The sequence below is a fragment of the Convolutriloba macropyga genome, chromosome 13 (assembly GCF_964194025.1).
Source record: "Convolutriloba macropyga chromosome 13, txConMacr16.3, whole genome shotgun sequence".
Lineage (NCBI taxonomy): Eukaryota > Metazoa > Xenacoelomorpha > Acoela > Convolutidae > Convolutriloba > Convolutriloba macropyga.
The window spans coordinates 39,960,833-39,983,678 of NC_134480.1; the positions used below are offsets into that span (position 1 = coordinate 39,960,833).

The following is a 22,846-nucleotide window of genomic DNA, read 5'->3' on the forward strand; positions in this document are numbered from 1 at the left end:
ATGTTCTCAACTGCAATTAATTAATCAATCGAAAATGTAGATACATAAACTCAAAAATTATTTACACTAAATAATGGGTGCACACTTCTAAAATGAACTTTCATCAAATCAATTCCCAGCTTCTGAAAAGTATTTTCCGTTTCTGAAAAGTGTTCCTAACTATTTCAGTCCTATTTTAAAATTATCTCGAAATCTGCGTTTTCCGTCTTAACAAAATCTAAAAGTCAAATTTGTTGATTGCAAATTGTCTCACAGTCCAACTGGTCTTGACAAAAATTAATCAAGCTCAAACTTACTTTTAAATTTTTCTTCTCTATCTAGAACCAACTGTTCTGTATCTTCTCTCTTCTTTCTCTCTCTAGAACCAACTGTTCTGTATCCTCTCTCTTTTTTCTCTCTCTAGAACCAACTGTTCTGTATCCTCTCTCTTTTTTCTCTCTCTTCGCGATTTTCAATTTCTACTCTCAATAACTTGGATGCAACGCCTTCTGCCACGTGGCATTAGAAATCTTTACCTGTGTGAACTACTGTCATTACACCTCTTTGTTCTACTACTCGCTCTTTTTGGGGATGGTTGATTGCTAGCTGCATTGATTTCTTTACTTTCGCTCTTTTGGAACGCTCTTCCGAATATGAACTCAACTCTCATTGGTCAACGAAACAAGTCACGCTGCACTACCTCTACCTATATCACGAGTTATGCAAATTTGTTCACGCAAATACCAATCCGCCTACTAAATACCAAACGTCAAATGCTTTGCATAATACATGCTCCTCCCTATTGTACTGAAGAAACGAATCACCTGACTTTTGAACCAATTAAAAACCAATGTTCGAAAATACTCCCCTACCATATACCAAATTCAGCAAAAGTAATCTGATAGAGCACACGAATAATCAAGGTCGTCATGCTACGATCACCATTTGCAAGATTGAATGATTTTTGGACCAACGAAATATTTGCGCATGTCGCAATTTAACCCGTACGTTTAAGAACTTTTCCCAACTTCTCCGGAATATTCCGAAGTATTCCGTTCCAATGTACCAACCATTCCTTTTCAAAAATGATAATCATCTTTCTGCTAACAGAGATTTTCTAGTTGGGTTAAATGGCGACACATTTCTCATTAGATCAAACGTCAATTATATACTTTTATCAAAACAAAAACATATCTAGTTTCCCTTTGTCTATCTTTAAAACTGCTTCAAATGTCAACCCGTAAAATATTCCTAACAGTAGTCTGAATTTCCACCGGCACCCTAATTTCGAAATGAATGCCCTCCTGAAATCTCACCTGTCCATTTCAGAGTGGGGTGGGTAATTTAGAGTCTCTTTTTTTCATTGTTCGTTATCTTCTGCATGCTTGAAAATACCCGAGGAAGAGGTCACTTGTGAAATCTGAGTAATCCGAAATTTATGTCGACATAGGGAGTGGGGGTTTACTTAGGCTATAAATTCCATCTTTTAGTCCATAATATTCTAAATTCGTTCGTTCATACAATATTGGACATTTTTTCGTTGTTTCAGGAGCCATAGTGTTTCCTCATTTTGTTTCCCAACTTTCGCTATAGCGCAATACATGGTGTAGACAGAGTCTGCAAACCATCCTCATTTAACTTTGCTATCCAATATAAACTGTATGTGCTATTTAGAAAGTACAGTTTGCCGACATAACTATTAAAACTCATTAACTTCCGTGATCTCGGGTTTTCCAAGGAATAAACGTTTATTAACACCATTCTGGGATTTAAAACCTACTCCTATCAGAAAGACATACTGCCTCGGGCTCTCATCCCGATTTTGGTTAATTTTCAATGAATAGTTTAGAAGTTTCATGAGTTAAGAGTTTTCCTAATTTTCCTGGGATAGTGACCCGGGAAACACGATTTAAGCCTGTTTTATGTTTCATTTGTAATTAGGGTACTAAGGGTTACAAGTCCTGTGAGTTCTAAGAGATAACAGTGACGCTAAGTATGACTTCCTCCTACTTCGATCTAACTCCCTTTGGGCGCTAATATCTCGGGTTCAAACTCTCATATCGAAAAATACCCCCTGATAAGGTCCTATTGAAATCATCATTTCTATCCGCTCCCAAATTTTCATGTCGATTGGACTTTCTCCTCGGAAACGGGGGGTGCTGAGCGAATTCGGTTAATTCTGTATTTTTTGAAAAATTCTTTAAGTTCTTAGTCAAATTTATCAAACTCGATACTAGTTCTCATTCATTCTGCTTTGCTATCATTCTTTATACCACACTTTTAAAGCAGCTCGTTTTTGATTCACTTTTTGTATACCAAACTTTATTCTTTTCTTTTTATCTGAACATTGTTTTCTTTTCACTATTCATTTGGTTCCTTTTCGTTTATCCATGGACCCAATTGAATACAATCGAATTTTCGAATACCATCTTAATAAGACCATTCCTAATACGTGTATCGACAATTTATCCCGGAACGCTTTCGTTCGTAAGTCGAAACGCTATCATTTTTCTGATGGCGTTCTTCGAAAGAACGGAAGAACTGTTGTTTCTGCCTCAGCAGTATGGGAAACTTTAAAACATAGTCACGATGTAATTCTTGACCATAAAGGTGCGGGAAAAGCATTAGAAAGTTTTGCCGCTGAACGTTACGACATTTACAAGCTGCGGGATATATGCCGCTCTCTTACTTCGTTTTGTACTGTATGCGCCTATCGACGTCTTGTTACTATCGAGGGTAAGCGAATGGTGCAAATAAGTGAGAAGAAGCGGATAACAATTTGTCGGGCATTAGGTTTGGAGCCTAAGGAGAAGCTTCCTTTTAATGTCAGAGATGCTCCTTCAATAGATCTGCCGAAGGAACTGATCGACGTGAAAGATTGCGCGACTAACCGTTATAATTGTTTCCTTGCTTGCATTAGTACACGACTTACAGGGTCAATCAATAATTCTGAAGCACTCGTTGTCGCGTTGGAGGTAGCTCGGGAGAGTTGCCTTAAGAAGTGGTACGACAGTTACTACTTTCCGCGTATAGATCTTAATCAGAGCCTGAAAGAACGCGGTATCCAAACTATCGACTTGTTTGCTCTGGCTAAGATCATGGGAGTGCATATTATTGAGTACGATGCAGACAATGGGATTTGGGGTTATTATGCGGGCAATAGCCGTGGGAGCGAAAATGGCGCAATTTATACTTGGTTTGAAACGCGCAAGGATAACGAGGCTCACTCTATGCTTGTCGTGGGTGCCTTGAATAAACCTAAGGAACCAAAACCCAAGAGTCGTCGCTTTTGAGGCTACCCGGATTTCGTGACCGTAAGTGTAATTAGCCCTACTTAGACTTTTTGCCGTTTCTTAACAAAGGGGTCGTCTCTTTGTCTATTAGCTTTGAATAGATCTTGTTGATTAGTCGAAGTTGCTTTTGTTCATTGTTAATTAGCATTCGATTAGTTGCATTGATAAACTATAATTACTTCTAGCTTGTGCTGCTTTCAAACGCAATTTAATTAACAAAAATATTGTTCGTACCAAGCGCTTTCATATCTTTATAAGTATTTTTGTTTAGCTTGGTCATTTGATTGATTTGCAAAATTATATATTCTACATCTGATATAGCAAGGGACAGAAGCTAAAGAAAAGATTAAGTTGAATAAAATAATACGAACTTCTGATTTATGAGTACCCTAGAGGTCGATGAATAATAAAACTTGCAAAAATCTTAAAAAGCAATCTTGCAAGTGAATGCATAACGGTGCCAAGAATCTTGCAAGTTATTCAATTCACTTGCAAGATTCCTGCAAGAGTTTCAGTTCACTTGCAAGTCGTCTTAAACGTTTTTCGATTCACTTGCAAGATTCCTGCAAGATTTTTGAATCACTTGCAAGATTCTTGCGAAATTTTCGATTCACTTGCAAGATGTCTTGCAAGTTAGTCTGTTCAGCAAATTTCTGTTCAGCAGTGCACTAATTTTTGCATAAGCCTTTGTAATTTCTTTGAAGAATAGAGACGGTGGATTACTGAGCTCAACAAGGAGCGCACCAATGACTCTTGCTTAAGCAAAATAATTTGCCTCAAAGGTGTTTTCTATAACAATAATAACCTGATTTATTTTTTTTTGCCTTGATTGATATCTTGCAAAATTCTTGCAAGAATGTTGCAAGTTTTAAAACATCTTGCAAGATTCTTGCAAGATTCGAATCCGCTCATTATTAGGCTATCCTGGACGAGACCAGAAGCTAATTTTGCAAGATTTCTCCAAAAAAATCTTGCAAGATTCCTGCAAAAAATAATCTTGCAAGATTAACTTTAGTTTCCGACTGGGGTACAGTTTTTTCAAATGTAAAATGAATCTCGCTTATAAAAGTCTTTGGGCATTTTTGATTAGTTCAGTTGACAATAAGACTTTAATTTTTGTATAAACTTTGATTGTAAATTTGATAATCCGACAGTCCGAGTTTCGAGCAAATGCAGCTTATCATACGCTAGTGGTGTGATGCGTTCCCCAAATATATGATGATGTGCGTTAATATGGTCGTCAAAAATTATATTTTTCTTTGCAAACTAAATTTGTAGTCATTCATTGGATTCTGTAAGAAGTATGCAAAATCTTGACGAAAAAAAGGAAAAAACTACTAGGTCAGTCTGTTGATTGTGTAACACGATTATAGTGAGAGTAAAGTTTGGGACCTTTGCGGGTTGCGACCCCACAATCTCTTAATTGCTTGCAATCTTGTGCTCTCCACTGAGCCACCTGATCCACAACTACTACGCTCTCTTATACTGAGCTATCAATTCATTTTTCATCTTATGATCACGTCTTACTTACCAGAGTGTAAGCTCAAACAGAAAAAATAATATTTTAACATTTCATTTTTTTGCTTTTTTGCCCCCGATGAACCGCCCTCTCCTCCCCCCCCCCCGGCCTCGGTTTACTGTAGTACAAAAATCTTACCTCAACAATCCCCCCGTACTGGTCTGGATCCCAAGTCATGTACTGATCTGTCCACATAATCCTAACAGTACACATAACCTGCAGTGTCTCATCTCGAACATTCATATCCAGCAACTGGTACACAATCAACCTGGCCTCGACCCGAACGGGCGAACCATCCGGGTACTGGGGCGGGTAGGCTTTGGTCGCATTTCGCAAAATGTAGTTGCGAATTTCACAAGCGGGACAGGGTTTGGGAACAAAATTTGGGTCTTGTATATCGTAAATGGAATTGGGTATACTGGAATCGCCAATATCGTTGTCATCGGGTTTCAAACCGGGCTGACCTTCGTCTCCTCCACCGATTTGCCCGCTAGAACCCTCACCTGGAATCTCGTTCGTCTTAGAGCTAGTCTTCTTTCCCGACCCCGAAGCCGAGTTCACCGACGCTGGGTTTATCGTGTTTCTGAAATATTGCAAATTGTTTATTCAAATATTCGGTAGAAATCTACGACATTAAAGTAGCTACGTTAAACTGAACAGCGAAAAAGAGACTTGCGATTCCAATCGTGGGGAATGGTAGCAAATATTGGCGTTAGTAGGACTGTGTACACGTATTTATAGCTATGTAGTTATAACTGGCATAACCAACATTAACCAAGCTTTATTTGATTTATCAGATGATTTTGTGAAAAAAAACCATAAAAACTGTACAATCTACAAAAAATTACATTTATTAATAGTTATAGGAGGTTTTTAGAACATTTTTGCAAGTATATTAAACATTTATTATGTGAAAATGGATATAACAGGTTGACAATCGTAAAAAATAAAGGAGAAATAATCTCAATTACAAAACATAACCGACTGACGAGTCTTTTTCAAACGACTGGCGGGGCCTCAATTGTATTGCAGCCTGCTTTTCGGGGTTCGGGGGGGGGGGGTTGTTTGACAATGTCCGGATGTAGGAGTGAGCAAAAGTTCACTAAGGGCCTCAAATGATGTTATCCAAGGTTAATAGAGATTATAATTAAGTAAAAAAGAATGAAACCAATTTTTTCACACTTTTCATTAGACGTTTAGCAGCCAATGGAGATCAGCAGTTTAAAACAGCTTAAAATATATCGTAGAGATAACGCAAAAATAAAAAAAAACACCCACAAGTAAATTCAAAAGAGTTCAGCAAAGTTATGCATAATTTAATTCACGACATATCACGAGATATCACGACAGTATCAATTTGGGCTTCGCAATTATCATAGGAACAGCATCACTGCAATCCTGTCAGATGATCACGTGACCTTTTAACAATGTGGATATATGAGCTATGAATTTGCCCTCCTCGATACCAAATTATTTTTTAGCTCGAATTAAAGATTGACAATTAGTTGAACTAAAGGCAAAAAAACTGAGTCTCTGATTAACTGAGGTCACTGAGTATACACCAGTCTTCACCAAGAGGTTTTGCACGTACGACAGTGAAATGTCGTTAATAATTTTATAGAAAGCAAATATTTAACTGTTAACAAAAGGGCTAGGCAATGAGCGTTGGCACATAATGTTCCGACCCGAGCTCATCTATAATTTTAACTTAATTGTCAACCAAATGAAGAGATGTTCAAAAATAGATGTTTGAGTTTAAAAAGTTGTTACAGAACCAAACTACTAAAAGGATTACAAAACCCATGCCGCATTAGAGCAATAACAAGATCTGCCCTAAATAAGACTGCGAAAAAAAAACAAACAAACTATAAGCAAAAAAAAACATTATTATTGGCAAAAACTCAATATCTAAGTTTAAAAAGCACGTGGTAACAAAGTCAAAATACTATCCAATAAAATCGTAAGTAAACAAATTTACTGTTTCTTATCTACAAAGCAGTTGAGAATTGTGCGTGATGAGAATAGGTAACAAGAAAAAAAGGAAAAAATGAGGTGAATATAAAAATTCCGTCAAAATTCTTCAAACCAAATAATTTTAAAATTCCTGAGAACCATTAACTTAAAAAGAAGAATCTCATAATAAATTTGCTAATAAGTCTCTAAGAAACCATTAGGAACAGTCTCTGAATGGATTAAGCCATGGAACTGGACCACAGATGCAGGAATACTGATGAAAATAAAAGCAATTAGCGAAAGAGAACGTATTGAAACAATTAAAATCATCAGAAATTATCTGAATAATATATTCTGCTACTTCAACGTTATTTATTTTTATTTCAGGTAAAATTAATTCAAAAAAATATGTATGTTCACATGGTTCTCTTTTGGAAATCATTCCCCTCTGTTATTAATGCGAAAATGCTAAAAGAACTGAAAAATATACACAAATACTGACCACTCACAATTTTTTTCATCAAAAAGCAAATTTTCGAACAAAGAAAGCATCACTTAGAATATAAAATTATTAAACAAATAAATATTTCATTTGAAAGAAAGAAGTTTGGAACTCTTAATGATGGGAACAAGTATCAAGAAGAAAAAAACAACTAACAGGGAAACAAATTAAAAATCTTGAAATCAAAGGAAAAAAGCTGCATCGAGGGGATTTTAATGAGATCTCAAATTAAACACAACAATCTTTCATTAATAACCAAAGGAACTATGACAATAAAAACGTCCATAAATTAAAGTGAAAACCGAAAATTCTGTAGCAAAGTCCGAAAGTGTTCAAGGCAATAAAACCATAAGCTATTCTCTGAAAATCTTTACATATGTTCAACTGAACGTCTTCTCAACGCCAATGGTAAGTGACAATGTTACGGCAAGTTAATAAGATTTCAAAATAACCAGAACCATGAACAAATACCAAAAAAAGAAAAAAGAAATTTTGCAGCATCGAAGTCATTTTTGTTCCAACAATTTCGTTTTTAATGCCTTAAGAGCCATTGCATTTCCACTCAGAGCATAAAAAGATTAATTTAAAGCTTCTTGCTAGAGCTAATTGCGCTTTTATTTAACAAATCGATTGCAAAGGACGGAAAAATTACATAATATTTCAAAGTGAATCTCAAAACTCCGGAAATTCCGTTAAAAATTACGAAATCAGTTTGAAGCAAAAAAACATTAACGAATCCTTGACACAAATTATTGGTTCACTGGGAGTCACTTGACAGCAATTGAGTTTTGTCGTTAATGGAACTTGGTTATCAAAAGTGACTAGTCTGTAACTGACAAGCAAAACAACCGAGAAAATTGTGAAAAGATAAAAAGAAAACAGTGCTCCGAAAATATATATAAAAGTAGTCTTTTTATTGCCTTTCGTCTATAAGACGAAAATGTTTCATTTTTTGGCGCAAAATCTAATTTTAAATAAACATTATGATGGATATTAATTTGGGCTAAAAGTGCGCGAAAAAGGAACAAAACCAAGCCAAATATCATATGTTCACGTCAAATATATCAGATCGGCCAAAATTTTCTGAACAAAAAAACCTATTTTAGTATCTAGTCCCCCCACAAGCGGGATCGGCACAATAGTATCTTTTGCGAAGCTTTTGTAACAAAAGAAAATTTTTTTTGACACTCCTCTGCTAATTAATTGCCCATAAAATGCTGTATATTTTTTCAAAAGAATAAGAATTCTGGAGTAATATTTTATGATCTAACTATTTTACAAATATGATTTTTGTTTTATATGAAAAAAATATCTGGAGAATTTTTTAATGAGAAAGGAGAGTTAGTTTATAGAAGAAATTTAAAAAAATCAAGTTTCTTTTGTTCACTGATGTAGCTGTTTTTCGGGTGAATGCCTTTTCGGATCCGCAAATATTTGTTCCAACGCACTTTAGTGGGGGGAGGAAGTATATACTCAAATTGTTTTTTTTTGTTCAGTCAATTTTCGCCGATCAATATATTCACCGTAGAGGGTTGTTAGTGGTATCATCAGAACACCTGTCTAACGTAGAATATATAATTAAAGAGATTTTTTATGCATTTCGTTTTTTTTCACGCAGTTATCGAGTTTTAAGATTTTCTTCACGATTTTCGTCGTTATTGTTCCATTTTCTGTATATTTACGCAATTTTTGCCCATTTTGTTTAAAGTTTTGTACAAAGTAAAAACAAATGTTGTTTACGGTAGTTTCAGTTTTCATTCTAAAATAAACAAAAGTGTTAAGGAACTGTTTGATCCAATTTTTTGTCTAAAATATTGCTAAATGTTTCAAAAATCAGACGTTTTTTCATGAAAAATGGCCTGAAATAAGTTTCTTTAGTCCACTTTTTTTCGGTTTTCTCATCCGGTAAACATACCTAAAAACCACCTGCACAATCTCTGTTGACTCCAAAGAAGCCCAGTTTAACTTGTGCTTCCATTCACACTGTTCTTGAACTAAAAAATTGCCGTTTTTTTCTGTTTTTTCTCATTTCTATTTAATATATAATGATGAGAAATGCGTTTGCTTTTGATATATTGTATTGTCATCAAACCTAACTCCATATTATTTGGAACAATTACGTGTTTTTACTGGAAGGATGGTAAAAGGTCAGCAAGACTAGATTAGGTGCAATCATTGTTTTTCAAAGTTCAAAAAATTTCGGATAGTCATCAGTCAATGATTTAAAAAAAGTAATTTCGTTTCTTGTTTCTTTTACGTTAATTCCTGAAAAATTAAATCAAAATAAAGCTTACTATTGAGAGGTGTTTTTTTGGTTTTCGAAGGAGTTTTTTTAGTCAATAAATTATGTTTGTTTTGACTTCTAAAAACAAATAGTTTTCAAAATAAACAAGAGCCTATTGACCATTGCAATTTATTCTTTGTTTTTTTGGTCAAAATGTACCTTACAATCTACAAAAACAAATCAAATCGTTTTTGTAAAGGACTAGAAATTAATATCTATGCCGGTTTTATGTTTTAAGAAATGGTTTTCTGCTCAGATGCTACGAGTATTCACAAAAAGTTTTCGACTTCTGGAAATTTTTCTGGAAGGTTTGAGAACTTTTTTTGTCTTTTCGCGACGTTGATAAATCAAATATCACCTTATGGGTGCTTAAAAATTAGGCAAAAATGAACTTATCAGCAAAAATGAACTTTACAGCAAATAGAGTATGGTTTTAGATGATTCGACAACCTCTTCTAGCAGAAATTGATTGACTTTTCTTGTTTTTATCTTTATTTGTCGCTCTTATTGTAGTCGTATGATAACTTCTGAATACTTACGGGGTTTTTTATAGATGAAAATTGAAGCGATTTACTGATTTCAGTTGATAGCTAAAGTTTTTCAGGAATTTGAAATCGAATGTAATTTAAAACTAAATAGAAATTTTTTTTCCTTTTTGTCGTCCGTTTTTGTCTACTTGTTACCTTGTCTCAATTACTACCGTTCGAATATCAAAGTATCGGTTTTACAAAAATGCAATGTTGAACATATCTGAGGTCTTTTTGCTCTGTTTATAGGTTCTAACGGATTTGATACCAGATATACTCAAAATTTTAGTTTAGTTTTTGATCTTTTAAAATATTATTTTGTCTTTTTTTGTATATTGACTGAACAATCGCCGACCAAAATGTCTTTTAAGATGAAAAACCTATATAACGATTTCATTTGATAGCTCTTGTTTTAAGGACTTCGAATGAAATCGTTTTAGAAAAAAAAGGATTATTTTGTTCTTCTTTTTACTACTTGTTACCTAGTCCCATTTCTCAGAAGTCCTTATTTCGGATGTAAATTTTTGTTGTTGATATTTGATTCTTTGTTTTTCTTGCCTCGTATTATTATAATGCAGTTCTCATCGGCCTACTAATATGACATTATTTAACCTTCTAAATGATTTGAGCTGGAGGCAAATTTTGTACTCACACGCCATATCTTTTTGAACCTTATTTGAATTTTTTAAAATTTTCCTTCTCTTCCCTAGTCATTGACCATTGCAGTTCTTATAAGATCTTACAAGATTCTTACCAATACTATATATCTTGTAATTGCTTGTAAGATGGAGCATATCTTGTAAGATCTTGTAAGACATTTCATATCTTGTAAAATCTTACAAGACAGAGTGAATCTTGTAAGAGGTAAGTATCGTCTTATAAGATCTTACAAGATTTTCTCTACGGAAGAAAATTGCAAAACTTAATAGATGTAAGATTATTTACGTAAGACCTTGTAAGATTTGGTTTGCATATGAACATTGTAGATCTTATAAGATGTAAGATTTTTTACGTGCGATCTTACAAGATTATCTCTGACAAAGACAAAACATATCTTACACTCGCGTCAAGATCATATCTGGTTTTTTTTGTCTAAACAAGGGTCTAATTTGGAATCAGCGCACTTAAACTATGACGCTCTTTGTCTACACAAAAATATTGAAACGGTTTTGTCTAGAAAATCAGAGGTCCTTTTATCTTAAAAAAGGTTAAAAAACAACTTACTTAAACTCTAACTGGATATTTTACTGAGTGCCAATAGTGAAAATTGTTTTATAATGAATTCTCTCTAGTGCAAAAAGCTGTCTGAACCAAAAGGCTGGCCAGTTCAACAATTTTTTATTATTTGTCGCTTCAGGAACTTTTTGTTGTTTTTTTTAATCAAAATATACAAAACACACTAGCCTTTACGGCGTGGTGAATTTTTTGTTTTCAATTCATGGTAGGTATTTTTGGTGTCCCATAACCACCGCCAAGACTTTGACTGATTCCAAACATACTTCCGAGGGGCAGTTTTAAGTCGTTTTGCAAAAGTTTTGGGAGAAATTGGTGTCTCAAGAGAGCCTAAAAATCGGAGTGCGTTTAACATATTTGTTGACTTCTCTTCAACTACTGTACCAAAGGGTACTGGCTTGATCGCATTGTGTTTACACTGACGTGTTTTTGACTGGACAATGTAACTGGCTGATTGAAAATTGCTGAGAAAAAAATATACATATCAAAACTTGAAAAAATACAGACTTTTGTGATATTGGGAATGTCAATTTTTTGGTATCACACAACGGTAGAGTTCCCTTCCCATGCAAGTAGTGCCTCATTCTTTTTGTCACTAAGCAAGCATTTCAGATATTGAAAGCTCCTCATTTTTTGGAAGATATCTTAAGAGTCTGTTTTACATGAATTTGCGCAAATTTGTTGTCCAATCAGTGACTTAACACTCTGGAGCCCAACATTGTTGAGCCTGTTTTCCTACGTGAAAATATCTTTTCCGTTTGGTAGAACAGGGTTTCTTCTTGTAGAACACTGCTTTCTTCTTGTAAACGTTGTTGTTTGTTCAAACCTTTGCTGATCGAAATATCAATTAAATTAAAGCAATACGAAATCTTCGTTTTTTGATTTAACATTTGAGAACGTAGCCTTCCAAGCTGAACATTACAACCTTTCTTACACTGATTGCTACCAATGTATCTGTGCCTTAAGTTACAAAATGAATGTGACAGAATCATAATTCAAGTTTTAGTTCTCAGTTTTTACATCGTGCGGGTTCCTTGAGCAAATTAGGTTTTCAAAATATTTGCCACAGACAATCCTTCAAAATCTTCTCAGTCGTTTTAGCAACTCATGTATCTTCATAGGTTCTTAGCAATGTACAGAAAAACTTGGAGATGCTTACAAGATCTGTTATACCTTACGAGATCAAATTTTTCTGTATTAGAATCTATTCATCAGCTCTTCCAAAAGCCTTAATCTTAAAAGAATGTTGTGTGTCTTATAAGATTCTTATAAGATCTTGCAAGATAAGTTTAATCTTATAAGAATAGTGTGTGCCTTATAGGATTCTATTATGATTATACAAGTTCTGCTTTAATCTTAGCAGAATAATCTGTGTCTTATAAGATTTGTGTAAGATCTTACAAGATATGATTTTATCTTATAAGAATATTGTGTCTCTTATAAGATTCTATTATGATCATACAAGATCTGCTTCAATCTTAGCAGAATAATGTGTGTCTTATAAGATTCTTGTAATGACTTGACAAGATTTGTTTTAATCTTGTAAGAATAATGTGTGTCTTATAAGATTCTTTTAACGACTTACAAGATATGTATTAATCTTGTAAGAATAATGTGTGTCTTATAAAATCCTTATAAGATTTTTCCAGTTGTTACTGTTCTTAGGAACTCTTATAAGATTAAAACATATCTTATAAGAATCTTATAAGATCTTACGAATTTTCACAACTCTTATAAGATCTTATAAGTTCTGAGTAAATCTTGTAAGTCTCTTATACAATCTTACAAGATTAATGCATTAACTTGTAAGGCCAGATAAGAATCTTATAAGATCTTATAAGATTTGCAATGGTCAATGACTAGGGTTCCTTATTTCTAGACAATGAAGCCAAAAAAATGGATGAGCGGGGTCGGAACATCAAGCGCGAACGCACATTAACGAGCCTCCGTGTTAGTATAGATGGTTAGTTGTTGTTTTTAGATGACTAAGTACTGCCCTGCCCGTACACTTATCAATGAATGAGAACATATATAATTAATTAAAGAAATCGTATTAAGTTTAGCGTAACATTTGTTATTCGAAAAGTTTTTTTTGTCAGCTTGGGTCACCATATTAGTAAGCCGTTAACGTAGTTACGTTTTGGGGAAAATGGTTTTCGTTTCTATAAGTTTTTTTCTTTTATTCAACGTAAAGAACACTCATTTTTTATTCATGAAATAGTTAGTTTATAAAAGTTCGTCATAAAAAGCCATAAAAATTTGTAATCCTTTTTATGGTAGCATAGTTTATGGTTCAGATCGAAATGGGTCACTGTAATATTACGACCAAACTGAATTAATTTGAATTAATTATCCTTTGACTCTGAAGCAGTCTTAGTCTATTTACAGTTAAATCATTTTATCAACAAAAAAAATCCACTAAACTTTATATTTTGACGCTCATTGGAGTTTTCGACGATCACTGGAGTTCACACCAAAGCAAATTGGTTTTTGTTTTCTAATAAAGACCAGCCGATCCGCGACCTCAGACTTTGTTGCTCTATATCAACATCTTTAAAGAAACAAATTTTCGACTGAGGGTGAATTCCCGAAAAACTGCTGTCAAAACATGTTGAGAATTTTCTCGAAGAGTTTACAACACCAACAATACGAAATTTCAACAGTATTATGTGTAACTTCAGTGCATTTCTTGCAATTTTTCAGCGCAATAGTATCTCGATTCGTTTTAGCAAAACAAAAAAAACGATCTTAAGCAAAAACAATGATAGGCTGAATAGAAATTTTCGTGGAGGTTTATGAGTTATTAAATAATTAAGTTTTAATTGAAAAAGGTCAGCCCCGAAACCCGGGTTTTGTTATTCCCTTGCTTTGTTTATTGGTTCGCTTGCGCTGCATTAGTGCCGTGTGTAGAAACAGATAAAGACTATTTTGATCAGGCGGCAAGCAAGAATATTACATATAATAGTTTAAAAAGGTGTGGTGATGTACTACATAATTTATTAATAGTTAGTGATGGTAAAAGTTAGTTTATAATTGTCAAACAAGTCACAATTGAGGAACGTGTTGTCTACTTACGCGGGGTTGTGACTAAAATAAAACTAAACTATTTACAATTGATTGGGCAAACAGTCAAGTTGGAGTGACTGGGCGATGTGGTGCTATAAAGACACTTTTGAAACAGTTTCTAAATATGATGATGACATCTGTTTCCTCCTCGCTTCCAAACCCCCCCCCCCCCGCCACCCCCCTCCCCGACACACACACACACACACACACACACACACACACACACACACACACACACACGCACACACACACACACACACACACACACACACACACACACACACACACACACAAACAAACACCTGCCCCCACCCCCGCAAACACCGCCGCCCTCAACGCAATCCCTAATCTAACCGAACACTCCCCATCTTACCCCCCTTTCGAACGCCTAACCTCTCCCTTTCCCAATTTGCGCGGTTCGAGATATTAAGTCAGAATTTCGAAGTGACTTCGGCAGAGTCAAGTAACCATGCTTAAAACACTCATGTGCACATTTTAAAATGCCGAAAGACAGCAGTGCCAGAAGTTAAGATGCCAGAAGTTGCTACCTAGCCAGAAGTTGAATTTCGATGACTTTCGTCATTTTAAAATGTCTGTGTTTCGTGTTTTCGGCATTTTAAAATGAGCACATGAGTGTTTTAATGATAATTTTATAACTTTTTGTTTTTTTTGTTTCGCCATTATCGATATATTTACACGTGTTTTAAATATTCCTTCTTCTTCTTGTTCTTCTTCTGCCTTTTGTGAACTTTATTCTTATCTTGTAAAAATGACCATCTATAATTGATACGATTTCATTAGTATCATAACGGTTATTTCGATTTGAGTTAATTACTTTAAAACTCACGATAAGTAACACAAAGCAATAACAAAGCTATTAGTTAGTAGCTATCATTAGTTTGTTGATACTGCAAAATAGAAAGGAAAGTTTTTTTACGGCTGAGAGAGGGAGGAAACAGATTCGGAAAAATTTAGCTACTCAGGATATGGATACAAAACTCATCATATATTAACTTACATATGCCTGAAATGGAAACAAGAAAAAGTATTATTTATATAAAACAACAACTTTAATATTGATCAGTTTTCTGTTTTAAAACTTTTTTTCCAAGAAATTAAATCACATTTGAACGGCCTTGCTTGATCATCAATTTGGTTTTTATAATGCAAAACATTTGAGACATTGAAAGAGATTTTGAAAAATAAATTCACAGCAGTTACCCAAAATAAAATAACCTTTGATTAGAATTAGATGTATTAAAAACACTTAAACAACAACGCACACAAAATTATAACTATTTTGTTAAGTAATGCAAGAAAAAAACATAATGGTATAATATATCATTCTGTTTTTTGATACTTTTCATGTAGAGAGAGAATCATAAATAATATTAGCACAATTGTTCCCTTGTATCGAACTTGCAAATTCCATCAGATTTGAATCAGAAAAATTTCAGAAAGTGTGTAAGTCCTAATTCAGAGATTGAACAACTCAAATGCAAAGATGCTGTGACAATTACACCCCGTAGTCAATTTCTGAGGTTTGTAGGAGCAGAAAAAGTCCATGTTTTGGAGTTCTCTGCCTAGCGTAGTTCAAAGTATTTGGTCACACTATGAATTAACGACCCAAGACGTGTTGTTCTCTTGAAAAAGGAATCTAAGAACTGAGATATCTCTAGGCAGAGAAAAACCAAAAATTGATTTTCTCTGGGCAGATTGTCTGACTGGTGCATTTTTCAACCCCAAGGACACATTTCCCGTGATTTTTTGCACCTTCATGATGTACATACAAAACACCAATGACACCGGAAACAATTGTAATTGATTATGTTTGTAATTTAAACAGTGTTTATGGTAAGCTATAGAACAAAAACTACAAAAAACTACAATTGAATGAAAAAATGTTTACCCAACGTTGAGTGCTGGTTTCCAGTATTTTATTGCAATGTTTTTTATAGCGAGTCAGTAGTTATATGTAAGCAGACCTGGGGGGGGGGTAAAAGGATGTACCTATGTATTAACATTAGGTATAGCCTATTTTCGTCCAATTTCCAAAGATGTACCTAAAAAGAGAGTGAGAACAATAGACCTGTCATCTTATCGTAATTACCCAGGGGTAATTATCTTAATTACCCCAGGGAAATGCATCCGCTCTAATGCACTTAAGCTAATCTTATCTACTAAATAAATTATATCAGCAGAACTTTTACTTTCAAACTTTTCATTTACGCATAATTTTTTTCAAATATTCATTTTTTTAATTTTCGAATATTAATGACGTTTTGATTTCAATAATGTCAAATTATCGGAAGTTTTTCAAAAAACTTCTTGAAAGATTTTTTTTGAAAATGTCATTTTTTTTTTCAATTGAATTTACTCATGATGTGAAAGCATGCAAGAAACCGATTTTTTGGTATTTTCTTTTGGTAGTTTCTGGTTTTTTCTCAGTAGTTTCAGTTTCAAAAACCCAGAACCGTTTAAAAAATCAAATAAGGTTGTTCTAATAATCGATTAAAAATTTTCAACACAGATTTCAATGAAAAATACTAAAGCACAGAAAACCATCACTGAAAATTTTTTTGTTTTTTCATAGTTTCAGATTCTCAAACCTCAAACTAAAATTTTTTTGGTCGAAAATATATGCTACAGTACAACTTCAGAGGTCATTTTTCGAAGTGGAGTTCAATGGTGGTAACTTCACGGTCAATTATAGATTATGGGTTTGGGTTTTTTGAAGTTTTAGTTTCTCAAACCTTAAACTACAAAACAATTTCTTTGAGAATGGTATGCTATATCAACTCTCTATATGTTGTTTTTAAACAAAGCATTTGATGGCAATTTTTTAACCCTAAGTTACACTTTTTGGTTTTTCCGAAGTTTCAGCTTCTGAAACCTGAAACCTCAAACTATTTTTTTTGGAATTGTGTGTGACAGTACATCTTTATAGCGTAATTTTTAAAGCAGAATCCAATGGACATAGTTCAAAAGTAGTGAAAAGAGGACAAGTTTGTATTTTTTGAAGTTTTTGAAATTTTTGGTAAAAAATATTTAGTTCTTTTTAATAAATACCCTATTCTTAAAAAAATGAAAAAAAAAATACTCATTTCATACCAAAAAATACAAAAAATACCCAATTCATGCCGAAAACACCCAATTCTTGTCCAAAAATAGCCAATCGTCGTCAAAAAATTCCCAATTTTTCCCAAAAAATTCCCAATTCTCGGCAAAAATACCCAATTTCTAGCAAAAAATACCCAATTTTTCCCAAAAAAATACCCAATTTTTCCCAAAAAATACCCAATTCTGGCCAAAAAATACCCAATTCTGGCCAAAAAATACCCAATTCTGGCCAAAATATACCCAAATTTTCCCAAAAAGTACCCAATTTTTCCCAAAAAATACCCAATTCTTGGCAAAAATACCCAATTCTTCCCAAAAATACCCAATTCTTGGCAAAAAATACCCAATTCTGGCCAAAAAAATACCCAATTCTTGGCAAAAATACCCAATTTTTTCCAAAAAATACCTAATTTTTCCCAAAAAATACCCAATTCTGACCAAAAAATACCCAATTCTGGCCAAAAAAAACCCAATTCTGACCAAAAAAATACCCAATTCTGGCCAAAAAATACCCAATTCATGGCAAAATTACCCAATTGATCCCAAAAAAACCCAATTCTGACCAAAAAATACCCAATTCTGTCCAAAAAAATACCCAATTCTGGCAAAATTACCCAATTCATCCCAAGAAATACCCAATTCTGGCCAAAAAAAACCCAGTTCTGACCAAACAATACCCAATTCTGACCAAAAAATACCCAATTCTTGGCTCAAAATATCCAATTATTGTCAAAAACACCCAAATGTTTACAAAAAATATCAAACTGTTGCCAAAAAAAATCAATTCTAGCCCAAAATTATCTGTTTCTAGTCATGAATTACACAATTCATAGCAAAAATACCCAGTTATTACCAAAATCTACTAAATTTTTACCAAAAAAAACCTATTTCCTGCGAAAAAGAACCCGGTTCTAGCAAAAATATCCCAATACGTGCCACACAAAGAGACACAATTTTCGCCAAAAATACCCATTTTTACAACAAAATAGCGAAATCTTGTCAAAAAATACCCAAATTGTAACCAAAATAACAAAATTTTATCAAATATTTATCTAAAATATATCAAAAACTAAACAATCTTGCCACCATCCGTTTTTCTCTAAGTTCTTATCAACAATCCAATTTTTTAGTGACCTTAAAACACCAACTTTTGAGATCATCTTTTGTAAAGACGAATCTTCTCAGGTGATCGATATAGGTTTAATGAGCACAAACTTGTCACGAAATTTTTGCTATTGTTCAGAATTAATCGTTAAATGTTTGAGTTAAATCATAGTTATTTAACAATTACGCCCTACTATGTTGTCAATTACGAACAATTAAGTGATCTCATTTTTTGTAAGAGGGTCACTCACCTCTTTGGAACAAAATTTAGTCCAAACACGTCATATGATTACTACAATTACGGATACTTAAGTATTGAATGGGTTCACTGAACTCATGTGAACAGAAAATAATCCATACTAATTACGATATTATTCTTATTTTATCGAAGCATACACCGCTCACGTGATTGAGGTCTTACTCATAATAATGTAATAATTACGTCACTATTGCATCATAATGATGTCATTTTTTATTGTAGTGTACAAACAAAAATTCAACTCATTGTGCTCATTTTCCTTCTCTTCAACAACACAACTTTAGTAAACTTTTTCAATCTTTTTCGGAGACAACTTCAGTCTCCTTTTCCTACAAACATAAGTTTTCAGTTATAAACCTTTCAGTGGAGATTCTTCATCTCTAGGACATCTTCCTATTTCCCATTCCAGGTAAGTCACCTCTGTTATAGAATATGAAAACAGACCAAAAAAAGAATAATGGGCTATAATAATCATCGTACTCATTCGCAAATAGCATATTATTTCTTCAGAGAAAAAGTTTTTTTCAATATTTGTATTTTCAATTTATTTAGGAGTTCAACCGTCGTCTCCTAAAAAAGGCTGGAATAATGAATATCAAATCTGTGAAATTGAACGAAAATCTGAAGGCCCACTTCTTCTTCCCCGATTTCAATGATGATGTAGCAATTATAAAGGAGAGGAAGACGTGCTTCGGCTGGGTAGCTGAACCTCCATTCTCCATTCCGAGGCAGCTTCTAGTCTTCATTATTGCAATCGAGAATTTGCCAGAAGTCTCTGTTCCATACAAACAGACAACTGTAGACTTCTACGAGAACCACATCGAAAACAAAACTTTACAAGTCTCAGACAACATGGAACTGAGCAGATCAGTCCGTGCACAATTTTGTGATTATGAGTTGTCCTATAGACCAATGTATGAAAATCAATTAGGATTTTTTGAGGAGGAGAGAGAACTTAAATTTCTCTGGTGTGTGTCTGACGAGTATGACAATTTGCAGGAGCAAAAACCTGATCGGGATTGTGACGAGTGGGAAAATGGGTCATTGACAGGGAGTATAATCGCAACTATAGAAGAAGAGAACGTACTTGATCCCAAGTTAGACAACAAAAAATCGGACCAGGCAGTCCCTTTTGCGTGTTTTTCTACAGACACTGGACAAGATGCAATGAAAGAAGTACAGGAAGCATCGAGTGTTGAAAATACTTCAACCAAGTCTGCCAGAAACATCCTTAGTACTGTACTCAATGATTATACAGATTACCAAGATTATATTTTATCTAATGAAGCAAGTGAAAAAATATCTGAAAAAACTTCCCTCAAATCTGAGCAACCAGCGTCTTGTACACAAAAGATTGTCAAGAGAAGGGCTCCTGCTGTCAATAACCCTGAAAAAGTGGGAAGTAAAAATTTAGATGGTGATGAAAACGAAGACAACATGTGTCCTCCATCGTGCAAATTGAGAAGAGCTGCTGAGTTGTATAGTAACTAAACTAAAAGGCTGAGAAGTTATTTCTTTGACTGATTATCTGTTTGTATTTTCGGTATAATTTCAGATCCAAAAACTATTATTTCCTGAGGTGACTAATTGACTGTTTAATTTGTAATATTCTCTTTTTACACTCAGAAAAAGCTGAATTTCATGTATGCTTTTGAATTGATACTTTGATAATATAATGTATTTGAGTTGTACAAATGCATTTTCAAAATTAACTTTTGTTTCAAGTTCAATTTTGAATTAAAATTTATGTCAAAAAATGCCTGTCTTTGTAATATCTGCTTTTTTTCTCAAAAATGGCGGTTAACGACGAAAAAGGCTTGTTTTCATAAAATGTTTTTTCAAAAACTCGGGATTTTCTTTGGCTTCTGCAATGAACTCCCGGCAGCTGATACTGGATGATGCAAAACGATTACAGTGATAATTTCGAAGCAAACTCTAGCAGCAATTCTTCCCATCAGAATATTGCAATAAGCGTGCTGCCTTTGATAATAGATTACCTGGTCATTTAAAAAAAGAATTTTTGGCAGGAATTTTTAGAAATAGATACTTATACAAATCTTTAAGTATAGAATTTACAATTTTCTAAAAAAAAAGTTGAAAACCTTTTGCATAATTTTTTACTGTTTTGAAAAAAATATTCTTTTACTATGCCACTTTTTTCAAAAAAGTCATTTTTTTTACAAAAGGTTTCTTTTTTCATTTTTCCATTTGTCAGTTTTTGAAGTTTTTTAATGTGAAGTCTTGAACTGAATCATTTTTTTAAATAAAAATCTTTTTTACTAAAATGATTTTTTTTGAAAATTGTGTTTTACACACTGTTTTTAACAAAAATGTAAATCTTGATGTTTTTTTATTTTTTATTTCTCCTTTTTTTTCTGTTTTTAAATTTTTTTATGTAAAAATTTAAATTTAATTAATTTTTTTTGAAAAAACAAAGTTTTACTAGAATAATTTGTCTTTCAAAAATGCCGTTTTTTACATAAGGTTTTTAACAAAAAATGCAACTTGTGTTGTTTTTTATTTTTTTATTTTTCCTTTTTTTCTGTTTTTAATTTTTTTTTGTAAAATTTTAAAAATTTTTTTTTCGGAAAACTTTGTTTTACTAAAAAAATTTCTTTCAAAAATGCCGTTTTTTACATAAGGTTTTAACAAAAAATGCAACTTGTGTTGTTTTTTTTTGTTTTTCTATTTTTCCTTTTTTCTGTTTTTGATTTTTTTTTTTTTGGAAAATGTGAAATTTAATTAATTTCCTTTTTGAAAAAACAAGTTTTACTAGAATAATTTTTTTTTTCAAAAATGCCGTTTTTTACATAAGGTTTTGAACAAAAAATGCAACTTGTGTTGTTTTTCATTTTTTTATTTTTCCTTTTTTTTCTGTTTTTGAATTTTTTTTGTAAAATTTCTAAAATTTTCGAAAAATTTTGTTTTACCAAAAAAAATTTCTTTCAAAAATGCCGTTTTTTACATAAGGTTTTTAACAAAAAATGCAACTTGTGTTGTTTTTTATTTTTCTATTTTTCCTTTTTTTTGTTTTTGAATTTTTTAATGTAAAATATGAAATTTAATTAATTTCCTTTTTGAAAGTTTTACTAGAATAGTTTTTCTTTCAAAAATGCCGTTTTTTACATAAGGTTTTTAACAAAAAAAAGCAATTTGTAATGTTTTTTGTTTTTCTATTTTTCCTTATTTCTGTTTTTGAAGTTTTTTATGTAAAATTTTTAATTTAAATAATTTTTTTGCAAAAACAAGTTTTTCTAGAATAATTTATCTTTCAAAAATGTTTTTTACATAAAGTTTTTACCTAAAAATGCTATTTTTGTTTTTTAGTTTTCTATTTTTCAGTTTTTGAATTTTTTATTGAATTATTTTTTTTCTTAAAAAATGTTTTCCAAAATATTTTTTTTCAAAAATGCCGTTTTTTACATTATGTATATAACAAAAAATGTGAATTTTAATGTTTTTACTTTTCTGTTTTTCCTTTTTTCAGTTTTGGAAGTTTTTTTTGAAAAAACATTGTTTTAGTAAAACAATTTTTTCCAAATGTTGTTTTTTGCATAATATTTTAAAAAAAAATGTAAGTTTGATGTTTTTTCTTATTCTATTTTTCATTTTTTCAGCTCTTGATGTTTTTTTGCAATTTCTTTAGCAAAGCAGAAAATTGAAAAAATCAATGTCTTACAATTATTACAAAAATCAATTAGTTATTACAATTATTTATTACAAATTAATACACTTATTAAAAACATTTGCGGAAATCTATAACAAATCAAGCTTTTGATGACAAGCATATTTGTTTTAATTTTTCATTTTAAACAATTACATTTTTATTGATATCATGTTCTTCTTGAGAAATTCCGATTTATTCATCGTCTCGTGATAAACATACTTCAGAGTAAACCCCGGGGTACCGGTGTCGCGTGGTGACAATTACTGGCTTCAAGCATCCCTAGCGTGCATCTCTGGATGTTGTTCGGAAATAAAAGATCGTTGATCGCGGCTCTGCCGCG

The 22,846-nt window shown here is 32.7% G+C and overlaps 1 protein-coding gene across 1 annotated transcript in view; it reads right to left on the reverse strand.

The window, feature by feature from the left end:
* LOC142351722 (neuronal acetylcholine receptor subunit alpha-7-like) overlaps positions 1 to 5,391 on the reverse strand; it is a gene marked incomplete at its 5' end in the record, with an annotated part of 49,968 nt that extends 44,577 nt beyond the window's left edge. Inside the window, one exon of the mRNA XM_075403867.1 lies at positions 4,930 to 5,391. Within this exon, the coding sequence (XP_075259982.1) occupies positions 4,930 to 5,391 (462 nt within the window). The remainder of the gene's footprint in view (positions 1 to 4,929) is intronic.
* Between the last annotated feature and the right edge of the window lie 17,455 nt (positions 5,392 to 22,846).